At 35.3% G+C, this 17,829-nt stretch overlaps 1 protein-coding gene across 2 annotated transcripts; it reads left to right on the top strand.

Annotated features, from left to right (window-relative positions):
* The first annotated feature begins 10,869 nt into the window (after window positions 1–10,869).
* LOC104594778 (protein IQ-DOMAIN 3-like) lies at window positions 10,870–17,429 on the top strand. 2 transcript variants are annotated; one of them, XM_010255249.3, is made up of 6 exons: window positions 10,870–11,152; window positions 11,554–11,685; window positions 11,807–12,148; window positions 12,954–13,181; window positions 15,581–15,700; window positions 16,294–17,429. In XM_010255249.3, the coding sequence occupies exons 2-6, from the start codon at window positions 11,611–11,613 to the stop codon at window positions 17,017–17,019; spliced, it is 1,491 nt and encodes a 496-aa protein (XP_010253551.1). In that variant the 5' UTR covers window positions 10,870–11,152; window positions 11,554–11,610; the 3' UTR covers window positions 17,020–17,429. The 2 variants fall into 2 exon arrangements, with proteins under 2 accessions (XP_010253551.1, XP_010253552.1); XM_010255250.2 differs by having other exon boundaries at window positions 11,005–11,152; window positions 11,576–11,685.
* The last annotated feature ends 400 nt before the right edge of the window (window positions 17,430–17,829 follow it).

Raw genomic sequence — 17,829 nt, 5'->3', positions numbered from 1 at the left:
CTGTTGAAACACGTGTCAGTCATGCAGCGTTTGCAGTTTTGCTGGCTGTGTTCATCTCGTGCCACCTATGAGATTTTGATAAAGCTTCGATTCTCTCGTATTACGAGGAGACTAGTCTTCAAAACTCTCCTCTTTATGGCGAAGAACCGGGATTGTAGCAGTCGAAATTGTAAGGCTTTTAAGTTCTTCGGTTTTCCATTGCCCACGTTGCAGACTGAAAGGAGAAACAACGCTCCATCGTTGCGTAGTTGTACCACCACATGGCATTGGCAAAAGCAGTGCTATCAACGCGGAGGCCCATCGGTCGTTCAGAACAACACATAGAAGGCAGAGAATTCGAGAAACTTAACTGAACACATGTGAATCCGACGATGAGCATCTGCTGTGGAATCATGGCGTCGAAAAAAAAAATCAGGATGGAAGAACTGTTTTTTTATCGGTCTTCTTGGATTTCTCGGTCAAACCATGAGTCGAACAGTTAGTTCATGGAGAATTTGCCTGATAACGAGGTTATTACTTGGCGATGCGATCATCGGAACCTTGCCGGAAGACGTGCCGCGCGCCAAGAGGTTTGACCGGTTTTCTTGACGCATCAAATGGAGGGAGAGTTGAGTGAATACAAATTGCCAAATTCAGTTAATCAAACAGTTGCTGTTGTATCTGGAAGACTGGTGTAGAGCTACAAATGGATTGCATTTAGTCCGACTCGATTGATTCATTTCAAGCCCGATTCGGACATTCAACCATAATCGGTTTAATATGATCCGTTTATTAATTAGTTTAACTTCGGACTTATATAATATTATTTTAAGGATAGCGTTGAATTTTAAATTCAGATAAATTTATTTTTCAGTAAATTATATGTGACAATCACCTCTGAAATTTTTACTTTGGGTGTGTTTGGTTGCTGTGCAATTTTATTTAAATTATTAATAAAATATAACATGATAGTGCAAATGAAAAGAATGTAAATTCTATGTTAATTTTGTTTTGGTTTTTTTTTTTATATAAAATAAAGTAAATTTTGAAATAAAAATAAGGGAAAATTCTCGATCAATACCCTGTATTTTAGCTCGAGTGATGATTTGGTATTCAAACTTTAAAATGTGATAATCCAGTACTCGAATTTTCAAAATGTGACAATCCAGTACTTAAAATTTCAAAATGTGACAATTCAATAGTTATCGTTAACCAGTCCATTAATCAGTCGTTAAGTGACATCTGAAAAGTCAAAATTGTCCTTTAAATGCCATCTAATTCTCTTTATCAACCATCCAAACCTTGACAAAAAATTGAACAGTCCCAAATCCTAGCCTCTTCTATTCAAAAAAGTTGGTGATTGTTTAGAAGAATCTAGAATTTGGAACTGTTCATTTTATTGTCAATGTTTGGATGGTTGATAAAGAGAATTATATGGCATTCTTAGGGTATTTTTGACTTTTCAATATCACTTAATGGACTGGATTGTCATATTTTAAAAATTTGGGTATTGGATTATCACATTTTAAAGTTTGGATACCAAATTACACTCAAGGCAAAATATAGCATACTGATCGGAAAATTTCCCTAAAAATAAATCATAATTTTCATCTAAATCATTTGCATTATCATAATCGGCATTACAATCAAATATAACCTTTAATTTAGGTCAATTTAAAAAAAATATAAATATAAATATAAATATATACAGTACTGTATTCTACATGCTGGATATGGGGAGGTCCGGTACTGTATTCTACATCCTGGATAGGGGGAGGTCTTGTAGGGGTGCTTACTAAGGCCGAGTGGGCATCCCACAATCGCCCCTGATCACATCATCTTCGTGCCTTGGGAACATCTACGCATGTCAAATACCGAAGATGTTCACAATGCATGGAGGGATGTAGGGCGTTTGTGGTGTGCGTCCGGTTAGGAACCCGTCGAAACTCATGCCTACCGGGGTGTAGGCCGGACCTGGACAGACCTTAATACTGTTGATACCTTATAAAATCTTGGCCCAGACCGGCCCTATTCATGGCCATTTCTATTTCCAATGAGTCCGGATCTCTTGCCCATGAGAATCTTGTTCACTTCTATCTATAATATATTATCCCATGAATTAGGAACAGATTTCCTTGTATAATACTATACAAAGAATGAGATGTTCTCTATGTGTGACTATAATAAATATAGACATAATTTATATGAACAAGAGATCCGGACTCATTTCCAATACCCCCTAACCCTTAAATAGAACAAAATGGCAAAACAGGATTAATCGACCCAGGGACAAGGCATAGACAATGATGATTTTATACGCAACCAAACAAGAGCCTATGCTACTTTTTGATCCATGGTTCCTGACGTTTCATATACAAATATTATTTAAATATGTTCTATACTTTGGTCTCGTATTTGTGTTAATGACAATTTTGCACTTTAATCAAGTGATGTATATGAAATTGCAACCATCCATATAAAAAAGTGCATCATTATTCCACTTACAATAACGGTTGGAATTCTTGTTAGGAACAAATAACCTTAAGTTCTTATCAAAGATATTAGTATGAGAGGTCCAGCTGGCAATTGAACTTGTGTTCAAATGGCTACCACACCATTTATGTGAAGCTAGTTAATTAGGGCTGAACATTCGGTTAAAAATAAATGGAATAAATTGAAATTTTAAAATCAAAACAAAAAGATGAAAAGCAAACTGAAATCGAATTATAAGAAAATCGAAATAATCAAAATCGAAAATTTCAGTTATTTCGATTAAAAACCGAATTTAATTATAATATTATATATTATAACCTATAATATATAATATATGTTATAATATATATTATGAAATTGAATTTCATTATAATACATTATATATAATATATTAATATATAAATATAGAGCATATTATATATTATATGTTATATATTACATATTATATAATGAATTTAGATTAATTTGGTTTTTCCGGTTAACTGAATTTCTAACTCTAAAAACCGAAACCGAAATTCCTAAAAATTGAGCTAACTGAACCGAATTACCTAAAAATCGAAAAAATCGAACCAAAAAACTGAAACCAAAATTTTTTATTTTAATCGAATAATAGTAACCCTAGAGTTAACTTCTTGAGGAGAGATTAGGATTTAGGTGTGGTCATTTCCAACAGCTTGGCCTTAAGAAATTTTTGGGTTTGGGCCTATTTTTTGTGTTCAAGTATTGTCTTACTTGTAATATGTTATTTATATATTTATAAATATTTTATAATATATATGTCCAATATAATAAAATATTATATATTTTTTATTAAATTTAGGTGGTTTTTGGTAGCGTGTATATATCGTGGACAGGATCACAGTGAAATATGGCGTTCTGCTACGCGTGGACGGTCCTTGTCCATAAAATAGCGTGGATAGGGATGAGCTACTACATCTCAATTTATCGTCCATAGTATTTTCTCGTGGATGGTCCACACTATGGTGTGGACAATTTGTGGGAAGGTTTCAATGTAACGCATCCAGTTACTCTCATTTTATTTTATCTTTTAATAATTTTTCAATAAAATAATAATTTTTAATGTTAATTCTAGCACAAGTCCGACGCTTCTCCTTTTTAACTCTTTTTCATTATTTAAATATTAATTTTTTAATATTTTTATTAATAAAACAATATTTAAAATATTATTTTTTATTTTTTTGAAATGCAATTATTGTCTACATATTGATGCCTTTTTTCAATTTATTTATCATGTAAAATGCAAAAATTAGACATTTATGATCGACTGTGTAGATCTTTCATAAAATGTATATGAGATGCATGGAATCAAAAAGTGTGGTGTGGACTGGTCCGATCTATACAATCTATTCACAGTTCATAACAATTGTGAACTATGGTGTAGTGTGAATTAGCATTGCCATAGAGTGTAGTATGGACCACACCATACCGACCAATTTCCCTGCCATAGGGTGTGGTATAAACCACACCACACCCCTTTAATTGGTGACAAGCCCAACTCGGGCTTGGGCTTACATTTCAGATTCAGGTCCAAGCTACAACCCTTATGACCTAGCCCATCATGACCCCTAGACCCTAGGGAACATTGCGGTTAGTTTTCATACTTTTCAAACAGGTGAAGAGGGCCTTGAAACTAATGTAATGCCTCATACTTTTCATTTTCAAACATGCTACACAGGTATGCATACAACTAATCGAAATTAGCCGGTGAGCTTTTAACTAGATTTTCAGTCAATTTTTTTTTTCTTTTTTTTTTATTTCCTTGCTTGACATGGCAATTTGTCTGGTTATTAAAACAAGTCCTTATAACTTTCAGTCTTTCAACATCCGTTGCTTAGTGCAAAGATAAGACATTGTGTGAGAACAAAATTCGGATTTGCTCCTCACAAAATCAATTCTCACACTGACCTCACAGATGTTGCAGCCACACAAGAACATCTCCTAGTTGTATGTTTTTTTAATTCATGGGGAGATGTTTCCGATGCATGGCTGAAAGGACTGTAAAGTGGGTGTGGTGACCAATTTTGTTCCTGAGAAAACACTAATATATGTGAAAAATGCCAAAGGTCAGGTCCATTATCTAATCCTCCAAAGATCCTGCCCTTTTAGCCTTGATTGCTGTCATTTCGCTGAATTGGATAAAAAACAGTGTTCATAAAAGAAATGTTTGAGTAGATTTGTTGATTTCGGAGGTGTTCTGTAGTGTGGATGAGAAATTGGTGGGTGTGGATTGATCCACACCACACCCTGTGGCAAGGACCAATCCACACCACACCATAGTCCACAACTGTTCTGAACTGTGGATAGATTGTGTGGACCAGACTAGTCCACACCCACAGTAGCGCTTTATAGGTGTGGTGTGGACTAATCCACACCACCTTCTTTAATATGATGTATACATGCTATTGAATGCCTCCTTCATTAATATGGTGTGGTCAACTTGGGCAATAAGTCTTCTCACAAGCAATACCATAAAACATGAATTTTACCTCTTGTTATGAATGTAAATTATAAGGCTTTGCTTATTGGTGCAAATATAAAGGAGGGCAAATGGAATTGGTGCAAATTCTGATTTACTTTTGTTTCAGAATGAAGCTCTGGTTTGGAGACTTGATTTTAGCCAAAAGGCAGAGAAAAGTGCAAACTCCACTTTATGGATACTAATATACCATGAATCATAGCATAAAAAAGTTTGGACAATGGGCATGTCACAATAGAGAAAATCTATGATGCAGAAAAGATATGGTATGGAAAGAGTTTTGATCAATCAAAACCCATCCAAGAATTTTGATAAATAACACCTAATTGGCTACCATATTTATGATTCCAGTTGACTGATAAGTTTTTCAGATATCATATCTTTTTCATATCATTGTCGAACCCAACGAATTGAATTTGAATAATCATTAATGAAATTGAATTCGAATTCAAATTCAGACAATTTATCTAACTTTTGCAAACCTACCTCCAATTGGATGCTTTAGACCTTGTTTTGATTAACTTTCCAGGATGAAAACAACAGATGCATTTTGCTGGAATTCCTAATAATTAGTTCAGTGGCATATTCATTTACACATGCAAGACTATGGAGAGAAATAATAAATTAAAGTGTCATTTTATTGTTTTTTTTTTCAAAACAAAAGCAACTGCAACATAGACAAAATCAATATGTTTTTTGCTGATATGTATGGCAGTTCTTATTTTGCTTTGAACAATAAAATCATATACATTGACAAACACCCCCCAAAAATTTTGAGAGAGTTATTTTCATTGTACCAAAAAAGGAACTTCGGATGGTTATATGCATGTGAACCAAAGTAAAAATTGGCATTGTAAAGATGACAATAGATAATACTGTGACGGGTTTGGATATGATATGGAAAATATATGATATAAATGTGATAGCCAATTAGGTGTTATTTATCAAAAATTCATGGGTGGGTTTTGATTGGTAAAACTCTTCCCATACCATATCTTTTCCGCATCATAGATTTTCCTCAATTCATTATATTTGGATATATATGAATATGCTCCTATCCGATCCAGTATTTTCATATTATCAATAACCTAGGTGGTCTAACCATTTGAATCATCACTTGCCTTTAACGTTGGTTTGGGTTAGCCTCAAACCCGCCAATTGGTTAATAACTATTGACTTGATAAAAAATCGTTGACTTGGGCAATTGATCCACCAAACCATTTGGCCCAAGCAATGGGTCATAGGTCACAAATTACTATATACATAGGATGATAGAAAGCTTCTCATGGCCATAACTTTGCACTTAGGGGGCGCTCGTTTTTAGGATTTTGAGAGGGAGAAAGTTGGTCAAACCCATATTTTGCATATAATTATATTATATGCAAAATATAATTATATATAAATGCATATGCTTGTATAGTTATATATGTATGTATGCACATAATTTGTTTTTTTGCTAAATTATCATAGTAACATGCATATAAGTAAATTAATTTTGTTCATGAAATACAGTATCAAAGTCATTTTTAATTCATTTTACTAATGGTATATAATATTTTGATAATCTTTATTCAATATCCATTTGTGATCCCAATTCAATTCAAACCCGATATAAATCAAACAGATAAAATCTAATTCGAATTCGAACAAAAAAAAAATCAAGTTTGAATCTATGATATGGGCTTTCTGCATGCATGTGGCAGGTTTTAGACCGTTTGTCAATACACTTTCCTCACTTCCTGGGCATTTTGTTTCCTTTGCTTTGGAAGTTCCTTTCAAAAGAAGATGATGGATTTGGTTGACAATCTTCCTGGAACATAACCAACTGTAATGTTTTCTCTATATGCGTAATGCTAACAAGAAGATCCAAAATGGGAGCTACAAAGTGATGGTCCTCGTCTTCTTGGGCCCCCACTAGAGCCCATCCTTTGCCTCCGGCAGCCTTATTTTGTTAGTTGGTAAACAGTCTTATATGCCTAGATACATTATTGAGGAGATGTATGTGGCCATAACACTGTTCTGTTGTTATTTGGGCAGTCTGAACCAGAAGGGGAATCAGGAGATTTTTTTTGGGGGAGGAGAGATCGTAATTTGCAAAGGAATTGTAGCTTGTAGGACCCACCGAAGAAAGGACACCTTCTGCCCCTTCTTGGAACAAGCAATGTACCACAGCTTCCCAACCAAGTAGTCTGGTTGAACCAGTATCACATCTCCCAAGATTAATAAAGTTTTAGTGTAATTTTCAATATTTGATATTTAAGCTCTGTTTGTTTGCCAGGCAAATCCAAACTGATGGCAAAATCTGTACCTGTTTGGATTTGCGTGCATTTGCTTGTGACAATAATTTGCATCCCTATTCAATGCAAAGTTTGCACTTCTTTGTCTCATTTGTAATTATCGATAATGCAAATCTTATGTACCAATGGACTGATGCACAATTTGCACCTTCTTTCTATCTTTGTTTTTACACATATAATTTACTTTCCATTTTACTCCTCCGGCTCAATTTGGAAGGGTACAAATATAAATATGTACCATATAAATACATATAAAATAATATAAAATATAAGGTTTTACACTAATTATTTATATTTATACTCCTTCCAAACTGAGCTTCCCAGACAAACAACTTTCTTCCTATCTTGGTTTCTTCTCTTACAAACCAAGGGCCACATCAGGTTTCCATTTTACTCCTAGACAAACAAAACAAAGTAAAACCAGGCCATATGCATTCTCATGCATCTGTGCTCCACAAACAAATGGAACCTTAATTCCAGTTTCCAGAGTGCTGAAAAGGAAATATATAGATAAAAAAAAATTATATGATGTGAAGTAAAAAATGGAGAAGAAATAGGAAAAGTTATAGTTGTTTAAATGAGGTATTATTAAAAAAATGAGGTATTATTAAAAACAAATAAAGATGAAAATGAGATAAAAAATAGGAAAGGTAAAAAGAATTTCAATTACACAAGGTTGAAGTTCAAGTACAAGAGTGAGTGGAAATTAAATGCATCCATTGATTAAATATGGACAAGACAGATGATGGAAATTAAAAAAAAAAAAGCATATCATGTGATAGTTTTTAATTTTAATAAAGGCTGATGTGTAAATGTTTAAATGGGGTCGTAGGGAATTGCTATGACCATAATTTCTTTTGAAACACTCAAACACCAAACAACTAATCACTATATATTGATTAAGTTGTGGTATTTTATTTAATTAATGTAGACCGAAAGAACTTTCTCTTCCTGTTTTCAAGGTTACCCAGTCAAGTTTGAAGTGAAATATTTTGCCAAACTAGTCTCATGATTCAAAAGGTGGCTTATGCTGAGTGGACAATTTTGGGTTAAGACAAGGTTCCTAAATCATCCTATTGGTTTGTACTAGTCTATTCTTTTTGCTTATTTGGTTTAAATAAAAATCAGAATTAGAATTAGAATTAGTTGGAATGAGATTATCGATCATTTCTAAAAGAGGGGAGGAAATGATTATTTCCTCAAATAGAAGAATACCATTCCACCAGAAATGAGAATAGAATTCCAATTCAATTAAATCAAATGGTTGAATCAGATTTTAAATCCCTATTTCTACAAATCAAATTGCTCGAAAATTCTCATCATTTATTTATTATTTTTTTTTTCTACTTAGATCACAAGAATTGATGAACTAGCTAGTGGAAAACTAGTAAAGTCAAATGATCCAATGTGCGTTGTGGTTCAATCTTAATAAATTGCTTGCAAAATGCCAATTCCTCCATCTCTGTAGTCCATAGTCCATATACAAAAAGATGCTTCTTTAAGCTATCCTTTCACGTGGATCAAAAAGTTGTAAGCATTTCTTTTTGTCCTACTGCCACCAAATGACCATATATATATATGGTAATGCTGATTGCTTCAGCCGTAGTTAAAGTTTATGCGTTTTTAAAGTGGTTTTCAAGATGGGACACTGGTGTTATACAATATGAATATTTCCAATTTCATTTTTTAGCAGAATAAATGAAAATTACCTTGCTTAACTTGTGATTTATGGAATCAAATTTGGAATACTTTTCATTCCTAAAACCGATATTCCCCTTGTGATGCTTTTGAAATTATGAAACTGATTTTAATGCGTAGTTCAAAAAATTTATTGAGATACAAATATGTACAGTATAAATCTATACAAATTAATATAAAATATAAGGTTTTACGCTCTATATATTTGTGTTTGTACTCATTCCAAATGGAGCTTATAGGGAAGTCTAGGGCTTACAAAAATGAACATTCTCTCCCCTAAATTTATGGGCTCTTTTTTTGGTAAGTTTCACCCTTCAAATTCTCTCCGCTAAATTTGAAGTGATACACGCAATCAACATTTTAAAAAATGACTCAGAAACGGAACTGTTATGATCATCGGTTTTTGGGTTGGCGGCCCGATTATCCGGTTCAAATGAATAGCCTATTCTGACAAATAAATAAATAAATTAATTAAAAATAAGAAACGGTAAAAAAAATTGTTAAACGGGTCAACAGGTTATTGACTTTTTTAATAATTTTTTACCAAAAACCAGATTTTGAATAAAACAGAACCGATTGTTTGGATGGTTCCTAGGCCGAACGGTCCATCCGTTTGGATCAACAGCCGTTCGAAAACCTTGTACACAATTGATACTGGCTATGGTTACCCCGTGAGGGTACACAATTGATAGTGGATAAACACAATTGATAGTGGTTATGTAACTACCCCGTGAGGGTAGGTACTGGTAATGGTGAGAACCCAATTGAATGTGATGCATCAAAAGAAAACGATAACCATCCCAAATTCCCAATCAGAAGTTTAAAGATCGTCAAGAACAAATAAAGGTTATCATTCCCGTTATTTGTTATTCTGATTTGTCTTGGTTTTTTGCTTGGTTATAGGGCTTGTGGCTCGTTGTATAATTTTTGAGGGTCAGATCTTATACCCCTTTTTATGATCTTTAATAAAACCATTTTATTTTCTTTTTTCTTAAAAAAATCATTTATTCATATAGGAGGAAAATTCACCAAATTATATAGGATTAAAAATGCTACAAAGGTTATTTTGAAAAATTGTTTCATTTGTCCACCTAACATTTCTTAGGAAAATGATATAGATGAATGCATTTGCCCAATACAAGATAACACTTCTCCCGGTAAATGCATTTACTTAATAAACAACTTCACTACAAAAGAACGGGACTTAACTATGAAATAATCCCATTCAAGAATGCAATTACGGTCTTGCCAATTTAGGCTGCTAATGAAATTAGGAATCCTTTAAGGGAGTGTTCGACCACATGAATGATTTTATTTTTAAAAATAAAAACAATTGCCACAACAATAAAATTGTATTATTTTTGCTAATGTGACAGTTATTTTTATTTTCATAAACAAAACCAATATTTTGCTGATATATCAATTATTTCTGTTTTCAAAAATAAAACCAACCATATTTTCCAACACCCTTGAATTGGTCATGGAATCACTTTCTTGGTTCTTTACCGGCAACAAGTTCCCGATTTTGGACCACACGGCATAGTTTCTGTAATGGGCCAACAACTCATGAGACTTGGCCCAGGCCCAAAGCCTAACATGTGGGGCCCAGATTGCGGATTCTGTACGTCTGTAACCGCATTAACAGTTCATTAAAAGATGAATATGATGATTGTTCATTGATGACAAGATGTGATGACATTAATAATTTTGATTTTACCACCCCAAACATGCCCCAGTGTGAAATCTGAACTTCAGTTTTTTTTAACCGACGAATGAAGTTGAGATTTTTTGGCGTGTTTCATCCGCTATTTGCTTCCTTTCTTTGTAGAGACTGGAGAGAAAAAAAATAGGAATGATTTCTTCTTTTTAGTTATTTAAAAAAAAAAAAGTCTGAGGATAAGGATTCGGTCGTATTAAGTAAACCCCCGAAGAGACAGCGTAGTTTTGTTGTCCAAAAAATAAGTTCTAGTTCAACGGGACCCACTTGCCATCTGGGAAAATTCAGCTGTTATTCTCCAATTTCTTATCGTTGAAATTTCCTTCGCAAGATCTGCTTCTTCTTCTACTCTCTCAACACAACAGCGGTGCGTTCCAATCTTTCTCTTGTTGTTCTGTGGAGAGGAAGAGATACAGGGAGGGAAGAGGACGAGAAGATGTATTACAGAGATCTAGCAATTTTCATAAACAGGTATACTTGTTTATCTTTTGCTTTGAATTTTAATTCCAGTTTTCTTTTATTTTTTTCTTGGGATTTATTTTCTTCCCCTTTTCGTGGGTTTTAGTGCAATTCTTTTCTCCTTGTTTTCTTACACTCTCTTTTGTGGGTAGATGTTTAAAGTTTTCTTTCCTTCGAAGATCTTGCCATTTCTGCTTTTAGGTATTGAATTGGTTGGTTGGATTAGAGCAAAGTTTTGTCTGCCTCTGTTTCTCCGGTCCGACATTTGTTTCCAAATTGATTGTTTCATTAAATTTTCCATGTTCTAATTATAGTAGATTTGTTTTCCGTTTTGTTTTCTAACAGCATTTCTGTCTTTATTTGTTTTAGAGTCATTTTCTTTCACTTAGATCATAAATGATGTCTTATTGTAGTTGGGCTCGTGATATTTATTAGAAAGATGGTTCCTTTGAACTGATTCGGACAAGGAGATGGGGAAGAAAGGTAACTGGTTTGTTGCACTGAAGAAAGCTTTCAGCCCTGAACCCAAGGAGAAGAAAGATCAGGTATGGTGGTTTCCATTTCTTTCCTAGTTTTTGCTTATTGGGTTTCCTCTAATTTTGAATAGCGTTCTGATTGAAGTCATTAAACCATCTTTCTGTTTCTATTCCTCATGTTCTCATCCAGAAAACTAGTAAATCTAAGAAGAAATGGTTCAAGAAAGAGAAACACTCGGATCCCTCTTCCTCCGCAGTTGAAGCTACTGCGGCGCCTCCTCTGCCTCAATGTCCTACTCCCCCTCCCCCTCCCCCTCCTCCTGAGGAAGTAAAACTAACCGAAGCAGAGAATGAACAGAGCAAGCACGCATACTCTGTTGCACTTGCCACTGCTGTGGCCGCTGAGGCTGCCGTTGCTGCTGCTCAGGCCGCTGCAGAAGTTGTTCGCCTCACAGCGGTGACACGGTTCTCTGGCAAATCAAAGGAGGAAGTGGCGGCTATCAAGATTCAAACGGCATTCCGAGGATACCTGGTACTGGCGCAGTTTCTGTGAACTCAAAGTGTCCTTTTCCGTTCCTATTTCTTTCATTTGTCTAAGGATTTGTTATTATTATTATTATTATTATTATTATTATTATTATTATTATTGTACATTCTCCCACAGGGATTCGTCCAAAAGGTCTCTTAATTTGTTTTTGAGATCTTGAACAGTCTACTTTTTAATCATCCTTTCAAAGAGATCAATATATTACACGAAACTACATATGCTTGTTTTGTAAACTCATGAAGGTTTCATAAATTTTGTTTGGATTTGCTTGCTAAGTTGCTATGGCTTAGTTTGGAAGGAGTACATTACAAATACATACAAAATAATAGAAAATATAAGATTTTGTACTCTACAAATTTGTATTTGTACTCCTTCCAAACTGAGCCTATATGTACTATGAATCACAATCGGTTGTTGTTCTTGTACTTAAATTTTAGACCAATCTAAAGCATCTCCTAGGTGTTTGTGGAAGTGCTCGTGAAAGATTAGGAACTTACTCTCCTCTGGTATTTTGTCAGCTATATTCAAGCGAAATTAAGATCCCTTCATTGTATCAGCTATCATTGATATAAATTTTGTTCTTTTTGTGGATATGTCTAACAATATGCCAGCTATTTTGTGCACTAAGCATTCATGCCTTGGATTTTTCTTCTTAAAGACAGAGGGGGTGGGGATAGAATGCAAGGGAAAGGAAATTATTTCTTTGTTCTTTATTTTATTTTTTATTTTATGTTGATATCAAGTGTATTGTTTAATGTCTCAATGGGGTTGTTTTTTGTTACTTTTCCAGGCAAGGAGAACATTGAGGGCCTTGAGAGGGCTTGTTAGGTTGAAAACATTGATAAATGGAAATGCAGTTAAACGTCAAGTTGCAACCACTCTACAATGCATGCAGACCTTAGCCCGTGTTCAATCTCAAATCCGTTCAAGGAGGATTAGGATGTTGGAAGAGAACCAGGCTCACCAGCACCAACTCCAGCAGAAACGTGAAAAGGAGCTTGCGAATTTGAGAGCCTCTGTATGTACCATTTTTTTCTTTTCCTTTTTATTCTTCAGATACTTTTGGTTGTGTGTCTCTTCTAATCTTCTTGTCTAAGGGATTCTGGTCAGATTATTTTTAGGAAATAAAGTATTAGCAATGTGGCAAAAACATTTTTGGGGCGGGGGCTCTTCAATTGCTTCTGATTTGGAAACCATTTAAAACTTTTCTTTACCTAGATATTTTTCCCACATCTGCATTGAATGCTAGGCACCTGCTTGGTGATAGGGGTGTCAATTGGACTGGATTGGGTCCAATCCGATCCAGTCCAGTGTGAGTCCATTATAAATGGACCAGGTCCAATCCAATCCAATGAATGTTTTGGACCAATTTGGACTGGTCCAATTCAATGTCTGGACCGTCCAATCTGTTCAAATTCATTTTGATCTAGATTGGTTTCAACCCAAACCCGGTCTATTGACACTTATATTCTTATCTTACATCAATGGACCAGATATTGGCTTAATCCAACCCAATCCAATATCAATTTGTTATGGATGGACCATGTCCAATCCAATCTAATAAATATTTTGGACCGGATTGGTCCAATCCAACATGTCTTGTTGGTCCGTCCAATCTGTCCAAATTGATTTTGGACTGGACGGGGCCCAATCCAAAATTGGTCCATTGACACCCTTACTTGGTAATGACACTTTTATTGGGACTATTAGTGTTTTAGGCTTGGTTGCTCTTTAGATAAAGAAGTATCAACTTACATCCATTCAACTTTTGGAACTTTACAGCTGAAGATGGTTTTCATTTCTCTATCACCCTCTTTGTTGCAGATTTTAACCCATGATACTCAGATACTTGTACATGCCTAGCGTACCAGTATCATATCCAATGCTTATCAGATATGATACTGGATACTGAATGAATACTTTTGGATGTACTCTATAGCATTAAAATTTTTAAAATATGTAAAATGGTATGTTTTAGCAAATTATACTATAAGAGTATCAGCACATGTTAGAAAATTAGTCAAATTTGGCAAGACATAAGTATCGAGAAATGGATTTTAGCTTTAAAAACTAGATATAAATGCATGATATCAACATATTACATAGGATACATGCATCTTTATCTCTGTCCAAGATTTTAGGAAATGGAGAGTTGTCTCCCTATTTCCTGTATCCATATGTGGTCTGTACCCATATCTAGGCATTAGAGGTTTTAACCCGACCTATGCCAAATGGCAAGAAAAGTATTAGGAGCTGTTTGATGACATCTGAAATGGTTGTTTGATTACACGGGGGCTTGTAGGTGAATTGTTAAAAGTGGTTAGTATGAATAATTTTCCAGCATTACTGCTATTCTTTGTACTCCCACACCTACCTGTTTTGATGGTGGGTGTTGCATAGACATGGACATGGCCACACGGGAGTTGGAAGATGATGCTGGTACAAGAGTATGACTTGGCATGACAAGAAAACATGGACTGACAGACACATTTATAGAAAAGTATATAATATTAAAATAGTTTTTTTTTTTTTTTTAATTCTGATATTGCATACTTAAAAAATGGGCTTACAGTATTGTTTTTGTTACCAAAAACATTTAATATGAAAATAATGTTCATCTTGTACATTAGATGTTTATTTATGTCAAATAAGCCAGGGGATAAAGTGGAAACTTTACATGGAAGTAACCCTGAAGAATCCCTGGAGTGTCAGAATCCGGAGCATATTTGACACAGAAACATCGTCCATGAAACACTGTTTGCATGTATTGCAATAAAACTTTTTACTGTTATTCATAAAAGACAGCTAAAATGGCTGAATTAAATGACTTATTTCTTTGTCTTTTAGTGACCAGTTAATGGCTGGAACTGAAGTTAGGTTGATTACATTACTTTTAAATATTTCTTATTTAATTATTTTATCCACTAAAAGAGAGAACAATAATCATTCAGTTCAGCCACTTCAGCCATTATGAAATGATCCTTACTTTCACCTTCAGTTATATTTAATTTGTAGAATATTCAATTGTTGTGGTTAAGACAACTAGACACGTGGATGATTCAGAGGGTTCCTTATCAGTTGGAATGGTGGATGTCTGACAGATCCAGTGGCACCTCATCAGATGGAGGGTCTGGATCTACCAGACTTCCCACCATGTGAGCAAAGCTCCCTGTATGGATATAGCTTTTTATGTTTTTATTAGGTTTGCTTTCTCAAGAGATATTCATTTGTGAATTTCTATTTACCTTGGGTCCCATGTTTAGGCATTTCTATATTATATAGCTGTAGATTCATGAATGTTATTAGAACAGACATAAAACAGATGCCAGGAAGCTCTTGTTTGCTATGTAACTTACTGCTTCTATGGTAAATTCTTGTCAATCTAATTTTCATGTACTTCTCTGTACTCTGCAACAGATGGGAGAGGATTGGGATGACAGCCTGCAATCCAAGGAACAAATCGAATCAAACTTATTGAGCAAGCAAGTGGCTGCTATGAGAAGAGAAAGATCCCTTGCTTATGCATTCTCTCACCAGGTAAGCTCTACCTATGTTTTCTTACTCTTGTTCTCCAAGTGTAGGTTTCATATCTCTGATTTCTCATCTTGTCTAAACATTGTTTGAAATGATAAACAAGAGTTGGGATTTGGGAAACTTGGTGAACATGTGATGTTTGTGATTTAGCATGGGTTAAAGGGTGCCAAGGCCTGGTTGAGTTTTCTCTAAATTTTTATGATATAGTATTGGCTTCATTGAGTCATAAAATCTTTTATGGAAAAAGGAGTATAGACCAAAAAGGACTTGAATTCTTGAAGTTTGTCAAATTTCTTAACATTCAGTCATGTCTCTTGCATGGCATATTTTACCTGTAAGAAGAGCAAGCTTATTTGCCCAGTTCATAATTTAACAATGGGCAGACCAAAAATATGGGTAACAAATGATTTAAGCACTCATAATTTAATAATGGATATGGCACTAAACATAACTGAATGGGGGAAACAGGATTCATGTAGCCCACCACATATAGCTGGGATAAGACACAGATGATGATAATGATGAATCAAATTCTCTGTTTCACAAACTTCAGAGTTACTATATCATATGTATAACCCAGTATGGTGTCTCTGCAGCAAACATGGAAGAATTCTTCAAGATCTGTAAATCCAACATTCATGGACCCAAACAATCCTCACTGGGGATGGAGTTGGTTAGAACGATGGATGGCAGCCCGACCATGGGAGGTTCGAAGCATGGCAGAAAAAGAACTGAACGACCATGCATCTGTAAAAAGTGCAAGCCACAGTGCTGGAGGAGAAATAAGTAAAGCTTATGCTCGTCGTGACCTTAATGCTGAAAAGTCTTCACCAAAAGCCCCAAAACCAATCCGCCCTGCCAGCCGACAATCCCCATCAACTCCCCCTTCCAAAGCACCATCTTCATCTTCAGTAGCTGGGAAACTGAAGAAAGCAAGCCCAAGGGGAAATTTGTTTGGCCAGGATGATGACTCAAGGAGCATGCTCAGCATACAGTCAGAGAGGCATCGGCGGCACAGTATTGCAGGCTCATCAGTGAGAGATGATGAGAGCCTGGCAAGCTCTCCATCTGTCCCAAGCTACATGGCACTCACTGAGTCTGCCAAGGCTAAGACCCGGTTGCAGAGCCCATTGGGGCTAGAGAAGAATGGAACAGGAACCCCAGAGAAGGGATCAGCTGGGTCTGTGAAGAAGCGGCTGTCTTTCCCAGCTTCCCCGGCAGGGGTGAGGCGACATTCAGGTCCACCCAGGGTAGACAGCAACTCCATTAAAGACATTGGTGTACCTGCAGAAAATAGTGTGAGCAATGGAGGGAGCAGATAGTGCTTGTTCAATGGGAGAACATAAGACAAGACGTGTACGTTCATGGGTTAGGAAGGGGTCCCAAGAAGAGGAAAAATAGGAAGTGTAATTGGCTATGGATATGTACTACTTTAGAGCTCATATTTATTGTGTAGTTGGGTCTGGTTTGGGTGAAAAACTGAAAACTAGTCTCCCTCTACTGGAGTCTGTCTATGACTAGTTAATCTCTTTTCAGAGGTTTCGTCCTTGTTTTTGTTCTGTTTCCCTCATTATGTTGTTTGTGTTCCCTTGACACTTGGACGGGAACCCAATTCTTTGTATTGATTGTGACTCCAGACAAACGGCTGTGGTTTTGTTCCTTCGTTTTTCTCCATGTTCTTATTCGCTTGCTTGAAATCTTGAATAGAAGGAATCCATTTGTTGTAACAGTATGTAACTATGTATAGTATTACCCTGCATGGCTGATGGGTTTGTTGACCTGCGTCCTTTTTTCTTATTGCAGAACTTTAAATCCTTTTTATCTTAATCAATTTGCAATCAATTCAAATAGCCCACCCAGGGCAAAAAAAAAAAAAGGGGGACGATATCGACAATAGCCTGGGTCAAAATGGCTTCTTTTTTCTTAAAAATTCTCTCCATCATCTTTCCTCCTTAGGCTGTGTTTGGAAACGATGCAAGTAAGTGTGAATGCAAATATCTAGAGTGTAAAAAGGGTTCATATAAATTGTAAAGTTGGGTTAGTTTTGCATTGACAAATTTGTCTTTTTACTAAATAGATTTTTAACTGTAATGGATGCAAACACTAACTCCAATAAAGCATATGACTTTTTT

This window comes from Nelumbo nucifera, chromosome 2, assembly GCF_055504915.1.
Source record: "Nelumbo nucifera cultivar China Antique chromosome 2, China Antique-T2T, whole genome shotgun sequence".
NCBI classification, from domain to species: domain Eukaryota; kingdom Viridiplantae; phylum Streptophyta; class Magnoliopsida; order Proteales; family Nelumbonaceae; genus Nelumbo; species Nelumbo nucifera.
Note: the sequence above shows the minus strand (reverse complement) of the source record. Positions and strands in the feature narration are given on the sequence as shown.